The sequence below is a fragment of the Scylla paramamosain genome, chromosome 30 (genome assembly GCF_035594125.1).
Source record: "Scylla paramamosain isolate STU-SP2022 chromosome 30, ASM3559412v1, whole genome shotgun sequence".
Taxonomy (NCBI): Eukaryota; Metazoa; Arthropoda; class Malacostraca; order Decapoda; family Portunidae; genus Scylla; species Scylla paramamosain.
In genome coordinates this window covers 18,278,340-18,299,114 of record NC_087180.1, presented here as the reverse complement: position 1 = coordinate 18,299,114, position 20,775 = coordinate 18,278,340, and the positions used below count along the sequence as shown (strand labels likewise).

Here is a 20,775-nt window from a genome sequence, read left to right as displayed (position 1 = left end):
TTATCATCATACAAATCCCTCTCCCTCTCTCCCTCTCCCTCTCTCTTAACCACGTGCCTCACATTCCTATCATATCTCACAAGACCTCGAGAAGTCTTATCCTTTACCTGGAGGTCAATCTTGGCGCCGCCCCTTACCTGTAATCACGAGGGCGGGGGGGGGGGGAGTGCCAGATGAGCGCCAATAGCTGAGTGCCACGTAAAAGTAGCATTTCCCATCGTCCTTGTATTGTCACGACTATCAGAGTGCCAGATTAGTGCCATCAGGTAGCGTACGTGTGTATGTGTGTGTGTGTGTGTGTGTGTGTGTGTGTGTGTGTGTGTGTGTGTGTGTGCGTAGTGTAAGGCATTGCTCAGTTGCAGTCTTGTTATTCTCTCTCTCTCTCTCTCTCTCTCTCTCTCTCTCTCTCTCTCTCTCTCTCTCTCTCTCTCTCTCTCTCTCTCTCTCTCTCTCTCTCTCTCTCTCTCTCTCTCTCTCTCTCTCTCTCTAAATACGAGTTCAACCTTGGAATAACACGCACTAAACACACACACACACACACACACACACACACACACACACACACACACACACACTGCACCGCCTCTTTATCTCTCCTGCTTCCTCGTGTCACGCTATCAAGTGTTCTCTTTGCAGTCCTCTCTCTCACACTCATCCTTCCCTCACCCTGACGTTACTTCCCCTCCCTGAGACGTCTTTGTGCACTTAAATGTGAGTTACAATGTTCCTTTCAATTCTTTCATGGGTGAGCAGAAAGAATGGCTGAATATTAATACACAGTCATTTTTTATCATTATTTGGGAGGGCTGTGTTTCTCTTTCCCTTTTTTTTTCTTTTTTGGTGGGTAAGGAAGGAAAAATGTTCGAATATATAGCATGTTTATTGGGTCTTATTTGAATATTCCTGTATTAAAAAGCTACCGATAATATTTTTTTCTTAACATCGTATACTAGCGAAATGGAACTGCTCTCTAATAACTGTTTACAATCGCTATATATATCAACTCGAATAAAGAAATGAATAGATGCCTTTTTTGTCTTCACCAGACTAGAATTTAAGGTTTCTCGGGCGATTTATTGCTGCTTGAGGGCATAAGAAGATAAATACAGGAAACAGCAAGGGACCAAGTGACATCCCCAGGGCACCACCTGAGACAGATGGAAATATTGCATCTTAACTTCCATTACATCACTTTGTCTTCATTATCACCAACACAAACATCATTTTCCACTATATTCCTCTTCCAGCCTTGCCTTCCACCACCTCCCTCACCCCCTAAGGCAATTCTCCTTCCTCCAATTGAAATTTTAATCGTAATCCTTCCTTCTTGTTCATATCCCAGCTTGAAGTCCTGTCTTATTCTTCCTTTCTATTCCCTTCTCCCTGGAATCCTCTCAGTTTAACCTTTTTAACCTTCCTTCTTATTCTCCTCCATTCGAAATCTCCTCTTCTTATCATTCATTCCTGTTTTCTCTTCCATTTGCAGTTCTTTCTCCTTTTATCCTTCCTTCCTGTTTCCCTCCATTTCAATTTCCCTTTCTGTTTATCCTTCATTCCTATTCTCTTACATTTGCAGTCCTCTCTCCTTATCCTTCAATCCTATTACTCTTCATTTAAGTTCTCTCCCTCCTTATCCTTCGCCCTTGCTCCCCTGCACGCCGCCCTTCGTGATAGCCGCCCGTAACGCTCCACAGCCCCATGTCCTCCGTCAGGTGATTAATAACACCTACCTCGCACTTCCTTACCTTCCGTGCTCCTATAGTTGTGTTCTGGTGTAACTATGTATACCCTCGAGGGGCGGAGAGGGTTCGCTGTACACGTATTGTTTGAATTTTGTCCCTACTCAATGGTATCTCCACCTGCCGTATGTTCAGACAGGTGTTCATATGTCTGGAGTTCTCTCGTGAGGATTCAAACGCCAATAGAGATAATTAGTTAGGGTTTTATGGGGTATATTTTTCACCCCTTTAATAGTAGTGGGTTTATAATTGTACTTAATCTAAGGTCACATAGATTATTACTTAAATTCTTACTGTTTTTCTTTTTTTTTTCTCTCTCTCTCTCTCCCTTGTCACTAGAATCATGAACACTCCATTGAAACTTTGGTAATTTCCACTACAGCCTGTTGGGAGTCAATGTTTAGATGCAGGAGTCTTAGAGAGAGAGAGAGAGAGAGAGAGAGAGAGAGAGAGAGAGAGAGAGAGAGAGAGAGAGAGAGAGAGAGTACAATTATCACACTATTCCAATGGCGTCCTCCTTTTCCTCCACCTCCTCCTCCTCCTCCTCCTCCTCCTCCTCCTCCAAGGTCATCACATTCATAATTATACAAGAAACACAAAAGACACGTCCCCTCTGTGTTTGTTTGTTTATTGCCTCATGTCCACTTCTCTTATCTAATCCTCAAGGTACTCTCTCTCTCTCTCTCTCTCTCTCTCTCTCTCTCTCTCTCTCTCTCTCTCTCTCTCTCTACTCACGTCTCTCCATCAACTAAATACTCCCATACTAATTTTTCCTAGTTATTCTTATACCTGTGCTGAGACGCCAGGTAGGATAATGAGAACAGTTACCTCAGTGTATTTTAATTTCCAGACAGGTGTGACTCACGGCCCGCTCACACCTGTCTCAAGCTGTAGTGGAAGTTATTGCAGTTTTCAATGGTGCCCTTATGAGTGTGACGACTAATCATCTTTGTGGTCTTTCAAAGCAATCCCAGTTAGAGAACAACACGTTTAAGAATAGTAAAAGGAGCTATTTGAGTTTTTAGTGGTGCTTTCATGATTCTAGAGGTGTTTTGACAAGCATTCCGCACCATAAGTGAGAAAGGAACCCATGAGAGGGCGACTAATCAGCTCTACCGCCTCTGAAACCAGTCTTGATTATGGAGAGCAAAGAGTTTAAGAATAGTAGTGGAAGTTAGTGGAGTTTCCATTATTCTAGGGACACTTTAAACAACAATTCTGCATCGTCAACAAGAAAACAGCTATAAAAACACTCCTAAATTATCTCTGCAGCATTTCTAAACACTGCTGAGGAGAGAACAAAGCATTTAAGATTGGTAGTGAGTGTAAATGAAACCTTCAAGGGTGTTTTCATGATGCTATAGACACTTAACAACAATTCTGCATCGTAAACAAGTAAACACCAATAGGAACACAGCTAATCATCTCTACATCCTTTGAAAACAGGTGTGAAGAGAGAGAGAAAGAGAGTAAAAGTCAATGGAACCTTCAAGAGTGTTTTTATAATTCTATAGACACTCTAACAACAATTCCGCATCGCCAACAAGTAAACACGAACCTTTGAAAACAGGTGTGAAGAGAGAGAACAAAAGTAAATGGAATATTCGAGTGTTTTTTATAATTCAAGAGACACTTAACAACAATTCTGCATCGTAAACAAGAAAACACCGATAAGAACGCACCGTATCATCTCCGTGGGCTTTAAAAACTCCCCTGACAAGAGAGCAAAGCGTTTAAGAGCACGGGTCTCCGCCTGGCTTACACAACAGAAGGGAAGGTGAGCGTCAGTCAGGCTCAGGCGGCATCACAGAAAAACATCGCTACTGGTCACCCGCCGCTACGTGAATCAATGCCATAAGAGATTCATCAGCAAATAAGACTGAGAGAGAGAGAGAGAGAGAGAGAGAGAGAGAGAGAGAGAGAGAGAGAGAGAGAGAGAATAAATAAGACGTTGTAGCTGCGACTTGTAAGGTTATGTGATACTAATCCTGAGCAATTTAGTGACCGAACACACACACACACACACACACACACACACACACACACACACACACACACACACACACACACAAACCATTAAGCCCTTCCCAGAAAACAGAAAAATAGAACCACCTCCACAATATTACCTTATTACGCGTCCACGTGGCATTATGGGGGAACAGAGGGGCGTGGTGGGCGTAGGGGGAGTGTGGCAAGGGCGTGGCACTCTACTATGACGTCACCGTAGGCCAGGGCGCGTGTCCTCGGTGACGTCACGGCCCCGCCCATCCTTCCCTGTCATCCTTCATGAAATGATTAGAATGTCGTGTGTGTTTTTTTTTTGTTTTTTTGTTTTTTTTCTTGTCTTTTTTTTTTTTTCGTCCATCATTATTATAGTATACAATGGTGAGGGTAATTCAACACGTGTGGCCTATTATTTGTGTGTGTGCGTGTGTGTGTGTGTGTGTGTGTGTGTGTGTGTGTGTGTGTGTTTTGTTACAGCTCGGTGTTTTGCTTGTTAAGTTTTTATTTGGTTCTGTGTTTCATGTTTCTTTTCTTTTTCTTCTTCTTTTTTTTCTTTTCTTTTGTTATTTTGTCTGTCTTTTTCTTCTTTTCTTTTTCTTTTTTGTTTAATGTCTGTCCGTTTTTCTGTTTTCTGTCATGTTTTTTTTCTTTCTTTATCTGCTTCTATGCTTGCTTCCTTCTTTCTTTCTTATTTGTCTATCTATTTCTCCTTTCTTTTTATGCTTACTGTTATCTCTCTCTCTCTCTCTCTCTCTCTCTCTCTCTCTCTCTCTCTCTCTCTCTCTCTCTCTCTCTCTCTCTCTCTCTCTCTCTCTCTCTCTCTTCGGTCTTAGCCTCAGTCTCACACTCTCGGTCTCGGTCTGAGTGACGCCACAACACCACCATGCAGTGAGAGTTTCCGGAAAAGCCGCCAGCCACACACTCACTGTACGCCGCCACACGCTAATCTGCGCAGCGCAAATTAACACTCATTCTCGTACCTCACATTTATAAAGGAATAAAGAAAATGCAGAGGAAACACCACTTTGGGACGCGTTGGTTAGGCCAAGGGCAACACGCAGGCACGTTTAGCCAAGCACGCAGGCAGGGAGTCAGGCATGGAAGGTGTAATTGTAGTAAGAAGTCAAGTAACCTCCTGCATTCACTCCCATTGCTTTTTCTTCTATCTGATTCATAGGTTCTCTAATCAGCTGACAGCCACTCGTAACTTGATCTATCTTAGCTTCTCTGACCCGCTGGCTGTCTTGTGCAGTCTGGGAATTGATCGGTTTTTTATAGTGGGGTTTGATATTGAGGGAGAAACACTCAACACAAGAGAAGTGACCGTAAAAATATGCTTGACTTTTGATTACTACTGTTGCTGTTGTTACCACTACCACTACTACTGCTACAACCAAAAATAGTTTATGTTTTGTACAGGGGCTGCCACGTGTAGTCCTGATGGCTTCCTACAACTTCCTTTATGTTCTATTAGTACTACTACTACTACTACTACTACTATTACTACCCACTCTCCCTCCAACTATAAACATCAACGTATTACTATTATCCTGCCACCTGCCCCACTTTGCCCCCTATATTTAAGCCTACCCATGTATCGTGTAACAGTAAACTTTTCCTGGAGTTGCAATGTTTTCTAGTGACTGAGTATTATTAATTTACATCAGGAGCAGCGTGGCCCCTCAAGGTTAGTTTCTCCGATGTATTTTCCTCAGAGCTTCCGCCCCAAAAGGTCCTTGAGGTGTTCCCGGAAAGAGATAATCCAAATCTGCCTTCATATCTTAATTCTGTGTTAGGGTATTTGTATATTATGTGTGTAACACCTCGCAGGAACTAATGTAATGGAGGTGAAGGTAATTGGCTTGCAGAAACGAGTGAAGGTCAAGAAAAACAGGAAACTGAGCTGAAGGGAAAAGTGCACGGAAAAGAACTACTCCCAGCAATAAGAACAAGAACAAGATCAAGATCAAGAATACTCGTTACTTTGCTGGCTGGAGGAGGAAAGAGGAAGGAGGAAAATAAAAACTACTATTTATTCCTATTCTCTAACATATGAGCACTAAAGGTTACATATGAACATAAGAAAATAAGGAAAGCTGCAAGAAGCCACCAGGCCTACACGTGGCAGTCTCTGAATAAAACCCTATCTTATATTCGCACTGATAAAATGCTAAGTTTCTACATTCCTATTATCATTACCATCATCATTATCACAGTCCTCATCATTATCACCATCCCTCATATCTATCATATCATATCAATACTTCTTATCAATGTTCTTATCTTACTACATCTATATCATCATTACTATCATCATTATCACCATCCTCATCATTATCACCATCCTTCATATCTATCTGGTCTTCGTCTATTCCATGTCACCCTAGTACATTTTCTTATCTCATCTTTATTGTCGTACTTCTCTCCATTAAGGCAAGACTGCACCAAGATACCATGTGATTTCTTGGCCTCTATACTCAAGGATAATGGCATCTTATGAATAATATGGTGAGTCACAGAGGTAAGTGGACCCATAAATTCTCTATTACTGATACACACACACACACACACACACACACACACACACACACACACACACACACACACCGCTAAACTGCCTGTCAACCTTCACTCCTGTCAACCTTCACTGACACATACACACACACACACACACCGCTAAACTACCTTTGTCAACCTTCACTCCCGTCTGTCAGCTGCCCGTCTATACCAAGCGACCCCAACCAAGCTTTCTTCATTTTTTAATCTACCCTTGCCTCTTTCATCACCCTTCCCATATTTTTTTTTACCTTCCTTTCGTAATATTTTGGAATTTGGAGCACTTGTAAGACTTCCCTCACTACAAAAAAACACACACACACACACACACACACACACACACATCCTCACTATTATCACACATACACCAGATTTCCTTCAGTCACTCATAGCAAGTTTTCTTCTTTCTCTTAAAACTATCGAGTGTAATAGTCTTCTAAGGTCAACAGCAGTGCATTCTACGTTCAAGTTCTCAAATAGTAGTGGATGAATGGCAGACTCATTAATCAGGTTGTTAGTGCCGAGTCATTAGGGAGTTTTAAAGGAAGGTTAGATAAATTTATGGATGGGAATGATAGTTGGGAAATATGTAGGTATTTGTCATGCTGGGACTGCCACGTGTAGGCCTGATGGCTTCTTACAGCTTCCCTTATTCTCTTATGTTCTTAATTTTGAACATAAGAACACAAGGACAGAAGCTAGCCAAACATAACGTAACCTAGAGTAACTTAACCTAACCTAACTAACTTTTCTGTGAACTCTCAATAACTGGTGAAACTGATGGAGGAAATTTGAACCTTCAGAAACTTAGCAAGGTCTGGCGGTCAAGTCGGTGAAGTTTTGCTAAGTGTGACGCGACCTTAAGCCTATTTTTACCTTCCGTTCGTAATACTTTGGGACTAGAGCCGCTTTTAAGACTTCCCTCGCCACAAGGCTACATACGCGGGACAGCTAATACGAGAGTGAAGACGCCCTCGCTAATATTCTACATACAAATTAAGTTTCCTTTAGTTACCCATAACAAGCTTTCTTCGGTTACCCATGTTTTCTTGAGTTGACCATATTTTCGCCTTAATTGAATCGTTTTCTAATCTCAGTGAAGGGTGAACTCCTCTATAAGTGCAAATATAGCTGTGGAACTCTACGGAATCTTTCTATCCCATCCTATCTCCTCCCAGGCAAGTGTAGGTTCAGATCCTTTATGCTTCAGGCTCGCTTCTCCCTTTATAGTACCTGACCGGACATAACTTGTTTTATATTGATATACAGGGTGTAACACGAGTTTCTGCGGATATTGCCATGGATGAAAGTACAAATCATTCTAAGTGGGAAATGCTCCTTGCACAAATGCATTTTGGAGCGTTGTTTTGCCGAGGCATTAATTTCAACTGTGGTCTTGACACAGATACGACAGCCGGGCCAGGTGGGTGTCTATGGCGGGGATATGAAATTGTGAATAATTCAGCCAGGATTTCTGCAAGCTTTGAAGAGACGAGTGACGAAACGAGTGACAACAACGGACCGATACCGATTACCGATAAACATTACACAATGACAGTGTCGATGCAATAAACGACAAATAAAATAATAAGCTGCGTGGCACCATGCCTAACCGGGCAGGGAGTGAGAAGCAGCGAGGCTACCAGGATATCAGTTCATCGTTGGTCAGATCACACAATTTCCCTCCGAGACTGTGACAATGAATACGTTCAGACTGTATAACGAGAAGTGTGTGGAAATGGTGTTTCTCCGCCATTGTTACCAGCCAAGGCAGGCCATTGCATATGTTGCCAGACTACAGTTGAATTTCATATCACGGCTGGACAGCGCCTCAAAACGCATATGTGCATAAAGCAATTTCGACTTAAAATAACATGTTGTTTCATCTCTGGCAATAACCGCAGAGACTCGTGTTACACCCTGTATAGAGGAGACATGTTCACAACTTAAATGGAAATAAATTATAGTTTTGTATTATCTTGAAAAGTTTAGCTATGCATTTCTATTTTCTCCGTGATATGTAGAAGTGTATTATAATATGCAAAATTAAATGTCTACCGTGTGTGTGTGTGTGTGTGTGTGTGTGTGTGTGTGTCGTTAAAATTCCTTGAGGAACCTTGAAAATACACCATCGCGTCTTCTCTTGTAAACTGACACGACTTTGTATTTTAGATGAAAGAGGGGAAGAGAGTAAATAAGGGAGGGGAAGAGAAAGAGAGAAGGAAAAAGAGGGAGGGAAGACTGGAGAAGGAACAAGAACAAGTAAAAGAAAAAGAAGAAAAAAGAAGAAAGGTATAACAAAGATAAGTAGTAGTAGTAGTAGTAGTAGTAGTAGTAGTAATAGTAGTAGTAGTAGTAGTAGTAGTAGTAGTAGTAGTAGTAGTAGTAGTAGTAGTAGTAGTGGCAACAGCACACGCTCGGCTAATCACCTCCTCTCTCCCTCCACACTGTGACCCGAAAATCCTGCTGTGAGCGGTCACTGTGGCCTAACCTCACCCTACTCTCTCTCTCTCTCTCTCTCTCTCTCTCTCTCTCTCTCTCTCTCTCTCTCTCTCTCTCAGTTCAACGCTTCACAAACTTATGTACGTAAGGAAAAACAAAACACAAAATAAGGATCAATTCAACGTAAAACTTTAAACAAACATCAAAAATAAAGACATGCATAAAAAAGTAAACAAATTAGATATGAAAAGATACATAATCATTCTTTACTTACCTAAGAACACAAACTAACAGATGGAATAACATACACGTCAATTAGGTAAGTCAGTTTGACTAAGTTAGGTTGGGTTAAGTTAGATTCATTTAGGTTTATTTAGGTTGAGATTAAATTAAGTTGGAAGGCATTGGGTTAGTTTAAACAACGTCAGTGTTCATGGGGACTAGATTAGGTTGGGTAAAGATAAGTTAGATTAGATAAGGTTAGGTACGGTTTAGTTAGGTTACGTTGGGTTAGGTTAGGTTAGGTTAGGTTAGCATGGATAAGGTTCATTAGAATTAGGTAAGGTTAAGTTACGTTAGGTTAGGTTAGGTTAGGTTAGGTTAGGTTAGGTTAGCAAAGATAAGGTTCGTTTGAATTAGGTAAGGTTAAGTTAGGTTAGGTCTGGTTAGGTTACGTTAGATTAGGTTAGCAGAGATAAGGTAAGGTTAAGTTAGGTTAGGTTAGGTTAGGTTAGGTTAGATTAGGTTAGGTCAGGTTAGCATAGATAAGGTTCGTTTGAATTAGGTAAGGTTAAGTTAGGTTAGGTTAGGTCAGGTTAGGTTAGGTTAGGTCAAGTAAGGTCAGGTTAGGGAAACAAATATACAAGTGTCACAAGTTACCTGGTCATTGCGGCGCTGGTGGGAGTGGGGGGGACTCTTGCTTCCTTTGCTGGCACTGCTGGTGGCGAGGGTGCCTTTGGTGGTGGAAGTAGTGATGATGACGCCCTCCACTGACCCCTGCCCTTGCTTCTGTCCTGATCCTTTTCCTCCCTGCATTCCTGTCTTTGAGTCCTCCATGTTACCGTTTTTCTTCTCCATTTTCTATTTTTTTCCGAATTTTAGTTTCCAGCATATGTGAAATTCTCCTTCCTTTTCTTTCCTTTGGTTCTTGACTCAAATTCTAAGCACTCGGGAGGTTCTCAGCACACGGTAAGGTTCTATTTTAAGCACCTAAGTTCTCAGCTCACTTAGTACACGTCGACAGCACCTCCCTGTTTTTTTTTTTTTTGTTTTTTGTTTGTTTGTTTTGTTTTTCAATTCACGCCATTTTTATTTGGGTTTTCATGTTTTTTTTTTTTTTCTGGTATCGATGGTGCGGTAGTGTGTACAGCGAGGGAGTCGCACACACACGCACAGACACACGCACACGCACGCACAGACGCACATGCACACTTAAGACTCAAAGCCAATTACTGTCGTATATACTTATTTCTTTCTTTCCTCTTTTTCTTTTCTCTTCCTTTATTATTAGTGTCACTTTTGTTTCTTATTCCGTAATATTATCCTCATTTCTTATCATTTTCTCAACTTTTCAATTTTGTTTTTCATTTCTTTTCCCTTTTTTTTTCCTTTTTTTTTCAAGAGTGTATTTGGAACGTCGACTTTCCTCGTGTATTAATTTTGTAGAGTAAAGAGGAAGCAACGAAGGCGACGAGGGGCAGAAGGAGCAGGAGGAGGAGGAGGAAGAGCAAGAGGAGGAGGAGGAGGAAGAGGAGGAGGAAGAGATGCTACCTAGACGAGGCGAGGCAACACTGTGGCGCGGAGTGTCTCGTCTGTGTGTATGTGTGTGTGTGTGTGTGTGTGTGTGTGTGTGTGTGTGTGTGTGAGGCGATACTTTTGTTGTTATTATTTTTCAGTAGTAGTAGTTATGGTGGTGGTGGAAACAGTAGTAGTAATAAAAATTGTAGTAATAGTAGTAGTAGTAGTAGTAGTAGTAGTAGCAGTAGTAGTAGTAGTAGAAATATTGCTATCATCACCACAATTTTTAATATCACCACCACCACCATCACCCACTACCACCACCACCACTACCACCACTAAGATCACCAGCATTAAAGCACATCCCTTCCTCAACAGCAGCACCATTACCTCACCAGCACCAGCACTACCCAGACACAGCGAACCCTGCAAGACAGACAGCCTCGGGTACATCCACGTGTCTCCTTCCATTCAATCATCCCTTTCCTTTCTGTATAAATTCCCGTGACATTCGAAACCTATTGCATCACTGGAAGGGGAAAATATATATACAGAACTAGGATGAGTATTGGTTAGTACCGTTAGAAAGCGGTATGGATTTATTTATTTTTTTCTCTTTTTTTCTTTTATTTTTTTCTCTCATCAAGTTCCTTCCTTTAAGTGCCTTTAATCTCTCGCATTTTGTCACATCGTCAGTCATGGAGTTACGTGGAAAGAACAAGTGATTAGCTTCAAAACGTACTAGAATTTATTGCATTACTAAGCGAGGTGGAATCTGAAGTTTTCCCTCGTATCAACACCTTCCTTTTAACTGTCTTCAACCTCTCACACTCTGCTATATCGTCAGTCATGCAGCTACTTCGAAGCAATTACCATTATTTTCTCTATCACAAATTTCACTTAGCCAAGATATTAGAAGCTTACACATACTAGATTCATATTCCTAAACCTCTCATCTTTATAATTCATCTACTTCTAACTGACTGTAGAGAAAGTTATTGTTTTTTATTTTATTTTTCTAATGAGAGCATGATTCAAGTGATAGATGAACGAGTTATTCTGCATTACTAATAGGATAAAAAAAAAACTGTAATAATCCAGCTGATCATCTCTGTGGCATCTGAAATTAGCTCTTCGAGAAATCCAGTGTTCAAAATAACGAGATCAGTTTCATTATAATCAAGATTCCATTGGATTACTTTATCAATTAAGTTAAGGATGATATTTTTTTTTCCATAATCAACAATTTGACGCTTCAGACACACACACACACACACACACACACACACACACACACACACACACACACACACACACACACACACACACACACACACACGGGTCAGGTCAGGTTACACGCGTCCCGCCAGCGTAACGTGACCTCTTGGCGGATGATCCCGGCAGGTCAGCAGCACGTGACGCCCGGCTAGGCCTCCCTCCCCTACTTCCAACCCGTCACCGTTCACCCTTCCTCGCTACCCCTTCCCTCCGCCCCTCTTTAGGCCTACCGAGCATGACTGCGTGACTCATTTTCTCCTCCCCCATCCCTTCAAGTCCTTCTAATCCTTTTTCCGATGTAGCTCTTTGTTGTTGTTGTTGTTGTTGTTGTTGTTGTTGTTGTTGTTCTTGATGATGATGATGTTCAGTTTTGTCTTTCATGTTTGCTTGTTTGTTTGTTTGTTTGTTTCTTTTTATCTTTCATTGTTTGTTTACTTAATTTCCACCTTCCTTCGTTGATTTACTATTTTTTTTTCTTTTTCTTATTCTTCTTGTTCGTCTTCTTTTTCTTCTGTTTCTTGCTCTCCTTCTTCCGTTTTATGTCTTTCATTTATTCTTTATTCGCTATACTGCTTTACTTCTTCCCTAGTTCTCTTCTTCTATTTACTATTTTTTCTCTATCTATCTATCTATCTATCTATTTGTCTATCTATCTATTCCCTTCTGCAATCTCCCTATCTTGATCACTCCCATCATTTCCTTTCCTTTCATTCCTACAAGTATATCAGAAAGATCAAACTGTTTACACAAAGGTTTCAATTCTACAGTCTAAAAGTCTACCTAATTTAATCCCTTTCATTAGCGCTATATGACCACGATACTGCGACGCCGGAATTCAGCCAGCCAGTCAGTCAGCCAGTCAGTCAGTCAGTCAGTCGCATCTTCCTCACTATTCAGTTACAATAAGCGTCACATTTATACAGCCACATTAATTTCACGCTGAGTTCACTTTAGTCTCACAAATCACCAGTCGGTCAATCGTATATCAATAATTTCTCGATTTCCGGTCATTTTTATCATTTATACAGTTACATCCATCTACTCTTTGCTCTTGGTTCACTCTAGGCTTACACAACAATACCAACCAGTCTGTCAATCAGCCAGTCAGTCAGTTCTGCCTTTCAATAGCCACTTAGTTCCTAGTCACAGATACAGACCCACTGTCTCTCTCACTTCAGTTCCTTCCAATCTTGCGTTGTTACCAGATCTACTCAATCTTACCCTCGCTTCATCATCCTCAATTCACCTCACTTCATCTCACTTCACACCTCCTCTGCGGTTATCCTCAGTCGGATGCTACCTGTCGTTCTGCAGGTAACACAAAACCACTGTCTCTCTCTCCGTCTGCTACCTGTCTGATTTACCCGTCAGTGAGTCTTCGAGGTTATGAGTGAGGAAAATAGAATAGAGTTTGCATGGAGATAGTAGTAGTAGTAGTAGTAGTTGTAGTAGTAGTAGTAGTAGTAGTAGTAGTGGTAGTGGTAGTGGTGGTGGTGGTGGTGACTAAAATTAACGTCGCTGTGAGAGACGAGGAGGGAAGGAAACAAGAGGAAACTAAGGAAAAGTTAATCAAGCTGCAAAGTTTTCCTGCAGCAAGTTAAGTCAATTTTCTGTCGCCTCCACTTACTTTCTCACCTTTCCCTCCTCCTCCTCCTCCTCCTCCTCCTTCTCCTCCTAATCTTCCTCGTGACGTTTAAAAGTAAGGTTGAATACGTACAAAATCCCTGGGTTTCAGTTGACAGATGAAGGAAGAGAAGGAAGGAAGGAAAGGAGGGAGCGAATGTAGGGGGTGGAAGGAAGGGCGTGAGGGAAGGGAGCAGGAAACACTAGACAGAGGGAAGAGGAGACACGGTGAGGGAGAGAAACAAGAGACAAGTTAAAATATATATGGAAAGGTCAGGAAATATTGATGTAGGTGAAAAGGATAAGATAACTAACATGCATTGAGTATTATACATTGATAGATAAGCTGATAAATGAAGAGAGGGAGGGAAGGAGGGACTGAAATGCAATACGATAGATGAGAATTATCAAACTTACATAATCATTCACTCAGTCACTGAAACACAAGTATAGATTAGTGTATATTAGTAGAGAGAGAGAGAGAGAGAGAGAGAGAGAGAGAGAGAGAGAGAAGACAGCGTGGAGGGAGAGGAGGATTATAAGACGCTACAGAAACCTAACAAGAAACAAGAATGTGTAAAGGCTTAGAGGCACAGACGGTGTGGCTACTTGTCTTCCCCCCGCCACTCCTCCACCTGTCTACCTCCTTACCTGCCCGCCAACACACAACTAAGGGGCAACATACAGATAGGAATGTTCTATACAGAGACTTCCTTTACTGTGTTTTTATGCTTTGATACGATAATCACTCACAAACGCATACACACACACCGTCTTGCTCACTGGTAACATCCTCGCCTATCACTTAAGGTTCGTGTCCCGCTCAAGTCACAGAGGTATGTTTATCAATGAGTGGCTATGCTCCTCCCTGACTCAGAGGTTGGGGTGTGTGGTGTGTGGAAGGCCCCGGCATCACCATAGACAGGACTACACGAACTATACACGTTAAATGAAAGATGGTGAAGGTGTGACTGGCTACCATAAGTCTAAACACGTGATTCTCCAACCCATACAACACACACACACACACACACTTGTCATATATCTTAACATCTTTATTTTACACAGCCGTCTCTCTCTCTCTCTCTCTCTCTCTCTCTCTCTCTCTCTCTCTCTCTCTCTCTCTCTCTCTCTCTCTCTCTCTCTCTCTCTCTCTCTATCTATCTATCTATCTATCTATCTCGCAGCTTCTGTTTCAGGTTGGGCTACAGTCGCGGTTTGGTCTCGTCCACGCGCCACCCGCAGGATCTTGTGACGCCGTAAGAAGGAGTCAAGTAAGGGAGGAAGGAGAGGTAAGGGCGGGAGATGGTGAGACTGGAACGACAGGGGGAAGGAGAGGCGGTGAGAGAGGTGGAAAAGTTGAGGTTGATGAGGGCAGAGGTAGGGTGATGCAAGGGAAGGAGAAATGAGATGAGAGGGGAGAGAGAGAGAAAAAAATAAAGGAAGACAGGAGTGAGGAAAGAATTGTGGCTTGTGAGAGGAGGAGACGGTGGAAAGGAGAGACAGGGGATGAAAAAGAAGACTTGGAAATGTATGTATGTATGTATGTATGTATGCTGGGATTCGATGTCTCTCTCACACACACATACACACGATTCACACAACAAAAAACGTATATAAGATAGTTACCGTTGAGAGAGAGAGAGAGAGAGAGAGAGAGAGAGAGAGAGAGAGAGAGAGAGAGAGAGAGAGAGAGAAAGGGGCAGATGACATAATTGCGGTCTCTCTTAGGCTTCGAAATTCATCTCCATGGTATCTATTACAGTCTCATATGATAAGAAAAAACACTATCGGTCTCTCTCTCTGTTCTAGTTTTTCTCCCGCTATTCTTTTCATTTTTTTTTTTCTTGTACAGCACAAATGCCTTACTCAGCGATGGGTTCTGTCCAAATATAACGTAGAAATATACGTTAATTGTGTCCTTTTCCACCGTCTGTCCGTTTCGTTGTAATATGGATCGATGTCATATAATTTTAGTGTCAAGGTGTATTGGAGTTCGATTAAATTCTCCTCCGTGCCTTTTGCTGCTGCGCCATAACCTGAATCCATCAATCTTCCCCCGTTTTCTTTGTTGCACCTGAAATTAGCCAACCACTTCGTTATTTTTTATGTTCTCTATGATATACCGATCGTTGGAAGATGCGACAGTGACTGGTGAGGGGTAAGAAGATGCTCATTTTGTATTTCTGTGTGACTTTAGCGTAACAATTCAATCAAATCAGGAAGCTTCGTCGCGGTGAAAATATTGGGAATGAGCTGGAAGTATTTAGAGGTGCATGTGTCATCGGACGGGGCCACGATTGTTTAGGTAATGACTGTCTGGCGATTACCTTCCTGTCATTTAGTAGTAGTAGTAGTAGTAGTAGTAGTAGTAGTAGTAGTAGTGGTGGTGGTGGTGGTGGTGGTAGTATCATCATTAATCATTATCTTTGACGCTATTCACTATCACTTCCACCATTCATGAAATTTGGTAGGAAGTTACCATCATCATCACCGTTATTCAGTATCACGGCCATCATTCACCACCAATCACGAGTAAACGGACAAACCTTGATATGAAATGCAACACAGGAAAAACACAAGGATGCGATCAGAGCAGGTCACAACGATAACAAACCCTCGTATTTTCAGGATAGTTAGTCCAAGGAGTAGTTTGCTGATGAATTTAACCATCCTGACTACTTAACTACTCATCTGTTACACCTCACAGCCGTAACCTTTTAATTACTTAGTTAGTAGACCTAATTATCTCAGCTCCATTATCATAACATCTTGAATAGGCCTATGGAAATAACCTTAGCCAATAACTGTTCATTTTTCGGTAAAATATGACGCTTTTTTTTCTTTTTTCTTTCAATTCGGGATCTCCACAATGACGGGATGAGCAGTGAGATTAATGAACTGAATGAATCTACGCCTAGCCTAACCTAACCTAACAGTAAGATGAATATGTTAATGTTATTTTAATTTTGATCTTACCTTGCCATCAGTATTACAACTTTCTCTCGGCAGCTGAAGGCGTTCATTGGGCTTGTTTTGTCCACCAATCAGAGGAGAGAACCACTTAATTGCTTGTTTCTTTCTTCAATAAGGGTGTCATTTCGCTTACTCTTCACCATAAACCTTCTGTCACCTTCTGTCACAATATTCCGCCAGGAGAGATCACTCACGGCCTTCTTACACCACTACATGATTCATTTCACTCGGGTTACACATCTGCCATGTTTGTTTTGGTCACTAGCAGCCTAAGTGGTTTGAATGGCTGACCACCACATGAACCATCTTAAGTCAGAAAGGAAAGTAGTTACTGGGGAAATAAGATTGTAAATTTTAAAGAATAGAATTTTTTTTTTTTTCATCAGTAAAATTAACTAATATTGCCTAGATTGTTTACTATTAAAGCGGGGTACGTTTTACCAATAAGCTCACAGTTTGTATGTTCTTTGGTGTCTATAGATAGTAATTACAACTGCTGGAATTCAATAGATAACACTCTTCAACACTCATTCATTGGAAAAACAAAGAGACACTTAACTAGTATGTCTGATTTGCACTGACCACGATCCCGAAGCCGAAGCCACAAGGATGTGAACTTGCCGTGAGCGGAGCAACGGCCGTGTAATAGCCGAGGTGGCGGAAGGAGGGTGGGGCTTGGCTAGTTGTGGTGTGGTGTCCTGGACGCGAAGAATCACTCCCCACAGTAATGGTGAACATGATGTAAGTAGAGATGTAATTACGATTCTGCCTTATGTCTCGTATGTGTTTGGTGTCAGGAATGTTTGGTAAATACATTATTTTGTAGATTGATATGCCTATGTATTGCTTATGCCTATGTAATCCTGCTTATGCCTGTGTAATTCTGTAGTCAATATATCTACATGGAAGTTTAATGTCTGAAGTGCAGGTAAATTATGCTTGGAAGTTTAATGTCAGTGCAGGTAAATTATGCTTATGTCTTATTTTATGGTTCAGTTTACGAGCAATGCTGGCAGCGGCGGCGGTAATGGTCTGGCTGGGCACAGACCTCCTGGCGGCGGGGCAGGTGGCGGGAGAGGACACCTCATCGCCCGAAACTTCCGCATGGACTCCTGGACGTATCGCACAGGTAGACTTCATCAGGCTATTCGAGAAATGCACACCCGTTTATACGTTTTCCTTGATGAAATGCGCTTTAGAACGTTTTGGTAGATCATTTAGTTCTTTAAAGTCTTGCTTAAGTGTCTCTTGGCCATCCCTTTGTAGTTCATGCCTGTGGTCCATGCCTGTATGTCTCCTCGTGTCGCTGTAGTAAACTGTGTTGCTTTCCTGTCCAGGTGACGTTGGCCGTGATCGAGTCGGCGCTGCTCACCTTCGTGCTGCTCTTCCCCGGCGTCATGGACCCTGTCGTGCAGTTCATCAATGGCAACGTGAGTGTCTCCGTGGCTTTTGTGCTACTGACGTGACTCCTGTATAGGTTGTATTGTTCTGGTGATAATTTGGTGTTTATCTTCACTACCACACATAAGTAAACAGATCCAGCAGCTCTAAAAGTCTCGGATCCAACAGTTCTACAGAGCCGATGAAGGTTGTTGAAAGAGTTACCCCTGCAGGCTAACAGATTGTACTAGGCAAATAAGTTTTAGGAAGGTTGTTGGAACATGCTACCATTGCACACGTTCATCTTACTGGACTAAGAACTACATTGTTTGGGCCTTCGGGTAAATCATATTCGTTTCGTGGACAGATCGGCAGCAGTGGGTCTCGGCGGCGGCGGGAGGTGCAATCCGTGGTGATGGAGCAGGCAGCGTCCCTTCACGGCCTCTTACTGGATGCCATAGACCAGTTCGAGGAGATGGACTACACTCTCACTTCGCTAAAGGACTAAACAAGAGCAGTGTGAGCCGTATCTATGAGATGTGGAATCTTTTTGAATAAAGACTAAATTACTACAAGATGATGATTTGCCTCGTTTACTGGTAGGAAATTCGAGTTGGTCGCTGCAGTTCCTCCCTGGGGCCAAGTAGCAGGATGCAGTAAAAGATAATATACCTTTAATTTGTATAATTTAAATACTACAGTTGTCTCATTTGTCCTCCTGCTATATAGTCTCTGTCATCCATGCACTTTTTCGATACAAGAATTAACGGGATTAACAACATTAATGACGAATCCCCGACATGAGAACGATCATGTCTGCAGTGTTACTGGAGCAGGAGTCTCCTTACATGTCACAGTGCGATAAGTGCGATATACGTTCGCACTGGAGCAGGAGTCTCCTTACATGTCTAAGTGCGATATACGTTCGCACTGGAGCAGGAGTCTCCTTACTTGTCACAGTGCGATAAGTCCGATATACGTTCGCACTAAGTTGTCTTTACACTGACTGACATTGTCTACAATGTCATATTTTAGTTATATTAGCCTTAAGTCAGCCCTGCATATGCGTTTACTTTAATATAAGAGCACATTTATACTTCATCAGCCATCATTCATGTCAAGCCCCCACACAAGTTCCAGTATACATATAGTACGTTATGAAGGCCGCACAACAGTACGTCCAGTTGCACACCCACCAGTCCCTTATGGAGTCTGCCAACACGACAGCTTTTCACACCCACTGAAGCAGTCCACAAAGCCCCGAATGAAAACTAAATTTATAAAAATGTATTAGCATTTTATTAATACTCTTTTACATAATCTGACCATAACATTCTCAAATTACTTCCGGTCACTCGCCATTCGTAAGATGACATCCATCTTGTCCACGGCGGAGGTAAAGGCGTGGAAAGCTGCCGCCACCTGCGCATCCAGACCTGCGCTCACCTCCCTGCGGCGCCTCGTTTGTCGCCCCCCGAAGATGTTCTCAAAGAACATTATAACAGGCTTCCTCGTGGTGTCGAAGATGGAGACGAAGAGCATCAGGCCTCCCAGCACGAAGCCCACCGTGCTGCTCGCAAGAGAACAGAATAAGCAATCCGCTAAAGGAATGGGATGTATTAGCAACAAGACTCAAACAGAACCTACGTAAGAACACTATCTTACAAGAGACTGGGACGTGTGCTTCGACGAGACGTGCACTAAATTAACCCCTTTCATCTAAGAGTACAATGAAAGCACCAGGATGAGAGGAACAGATTAGCAACCTAATTCATACAGAAACTACAAGAAAAGCTTTCATACAAGAGACCGGAATGTGTGACTTGATGGGTTAGATTAAGATGGTTAATAAAAGCAATATTAATAAAAGCAATAGAGTTATGTAATAAAGTTAGGCTCGTCCATTTAAGATTACGGTATAAATTTAAGATTACGGTATAAATAACAGTCAAGACGTGCCTGTACACAACGTTTCCGAAACTTGAGGTGGGCGAGTCTGCCAGGGTAGACAGGTCCCCGTCATCCAAACCCAGCCCTTCCTCTATGGCGTCCACTAATTCATCTAGGCTTTCCTCCACTATGGTAGTTAAGTTCCCTTCATCCTGTCGGGGACTAGCCTCTTCCATAGCCATGGCCATCCCCGCGGCTGCCACCACCGCCAGGGCCACCACCGCCGCCACAGTCACCCGTCTGAGATGGAGACATGCTGCTGCACACACCGTCACGAATACCTGAGCTCTTGTCTCGGCAGTAAACGAGGAGACTTATAAGCAGTTTCTATCATCTAATAACGTGTGTTAAGTAACAACTAAATTAATACAACCAGTTTCCAGTTGAATCAAGCGTTAGGTTACTCTTTCACACAAAACAACCATTTTGTAGCAGGGAATCACGCATGCTAATTACACAATACAAAATTTATGAAAGCTCCTACCCAACCAATAGATAAATAATAAAGGGATGCATACAAAATTAAATATATGACTTATTCAGTATACCTATCTACTGCTTGTTAGAATTTATGCAAAGTTCCTTTAAATTAACGAAATCATTTACTTCTATAAATATCGTCGGTAACAAAACATCAGCATTCCGCTAAATACACGAACACCGAGAGTCTCTATCCACTCAAGTCACTAAAATTGGATGTCTAAACCAATCAACACTGCCTCGCTGGACTCACCTAGTCGCCATGTCGTCAGGTAACGTAGTGAACAGCACAGCAGGGAGCCCACACCCGCCACACCTCGCCTGCGTCCTCACCTCCACCAATCACTGCACGCTCGTTCACTCCACGCACCCAATTACATGCACACACGCAAACTACCTACCTTTACGTATAATTTCGCAGCCTTTGTGTGTTTAGGAAAGAGTAGCAGTATTTTGAAACTCTGCAATTTACATGTATCTCTTCCGGTTGAGTTATTGTTAATCAGGTTTAATTAGCAAGTAGGTTAATGAACAGTGAACGATCAGATAACTAGGCTTCGAAGGAGACCGTGAACCCTTTCTCGACATCTTCGAAGACCTACAGTGACCT

General features: G+C 42.1%; 3 protein-coding genes across 4 annotated transcripts in view; 1 reads left to right on the top strand and 2 right to left on the bottom strand.

The window, feature by feature from the left end:
• Positions 1-10,558, bottom strand: part of LOC135115970 (protein white-like) — a 43,321-nt gene extending 32,763 nt beyond the window's left edge. Inside the window, exon 1 of one of the 2 annotated variants that reach the window (XM_064033143.1) lies at positions 9,621-10,558. In XM_064033143.1, coding sequence (XP_063889213.1) covers positions 9,621-9,818 — 198 coding nt within the window. In that variant the 5' untranslated portion in view covers positions 9,819-10,558. The remainder of the gene's footprint in view (positions 1-9,620) is intronic. The other variant, XM_064033142.1, reaches the window with a different exon arrangement.
• Positions 10,559-16,936: 6,378 nt separating this feature from the next.
• On the top strand, positions 16,937-18,310 carry LOC135115973 (uncharacterized). Its single transcript, XM_064033148.1, has 4 exons — positions 16,937-17,096; positions 17,352-17,484; positions 17,693-17,785; positions 18,103-18,310. Exons 1-4 carry the CDS (start codon positions 17,083-17,085, stop codon positions 18,241-18,243), a joined length of 381 nt encoding a protein of 126 aa, XP_063889218.1. The 5' UTR covers positions 16,937-17,082; the 3' UTR covers positions 18,244-18,310.
• A 701-nt stretch (positions 18,311-19,011) lies between these two features.
• LOC135115972 (uncharacterized) lies at positions 19,012-20,577 on the bottom strand. The gene is made up of 3 exons (XM_064033147.1): positions 20,419-20,577; positions 19,695-19,925; positions 19,012-19,305 (listed from the first exon to the last, which is right to left on the bottom strand). The coding sequence occupies exons 1-3, from the start codon at positions 20,427-20,429 to the stop codon at positions 19,077-19,079; spliced, it is 471 nt and encodes a 156-aa protein (XP_063889217.1). The 5' UTR covers positions 20,430-20,577; the 3' UTR covers positions 19,012-19,076.
• Between the last annotated feature and the right edge of the window lie 198 nt (positions 20,578-20,775).

Excerpts from the sequence above, each read along its gene's own strand:
- LOC135115973 (XM_064033148.1), top strand. Across the intron at positions 17,485-17,692 it reads CTCCTGGACGTATCGCACAG|GTGACGTTGGCCGTGATCGA; the intron begins GTAGACTTCATC and ends TTTCCTGTCCAG. Across the intron at positions 17,786-18,102 it reads TGCAGTTCATCAATGGCAAC|ATCGGCAGCAGTGGGTCTCG; the intron begins GTGAGTGTCTCC and ends TTTCGTGGACAG.
- LOC135115972 (XM_064033147.1), bottom strand. Across the intron at positions 19,306-19,694 it reads TTCGGAAACGTTGTGTACAG|CACGGTGGGCTTCGTGCTGG; the intron begins GCACGTCTTGAC and ends TCTTGCGAGCAG.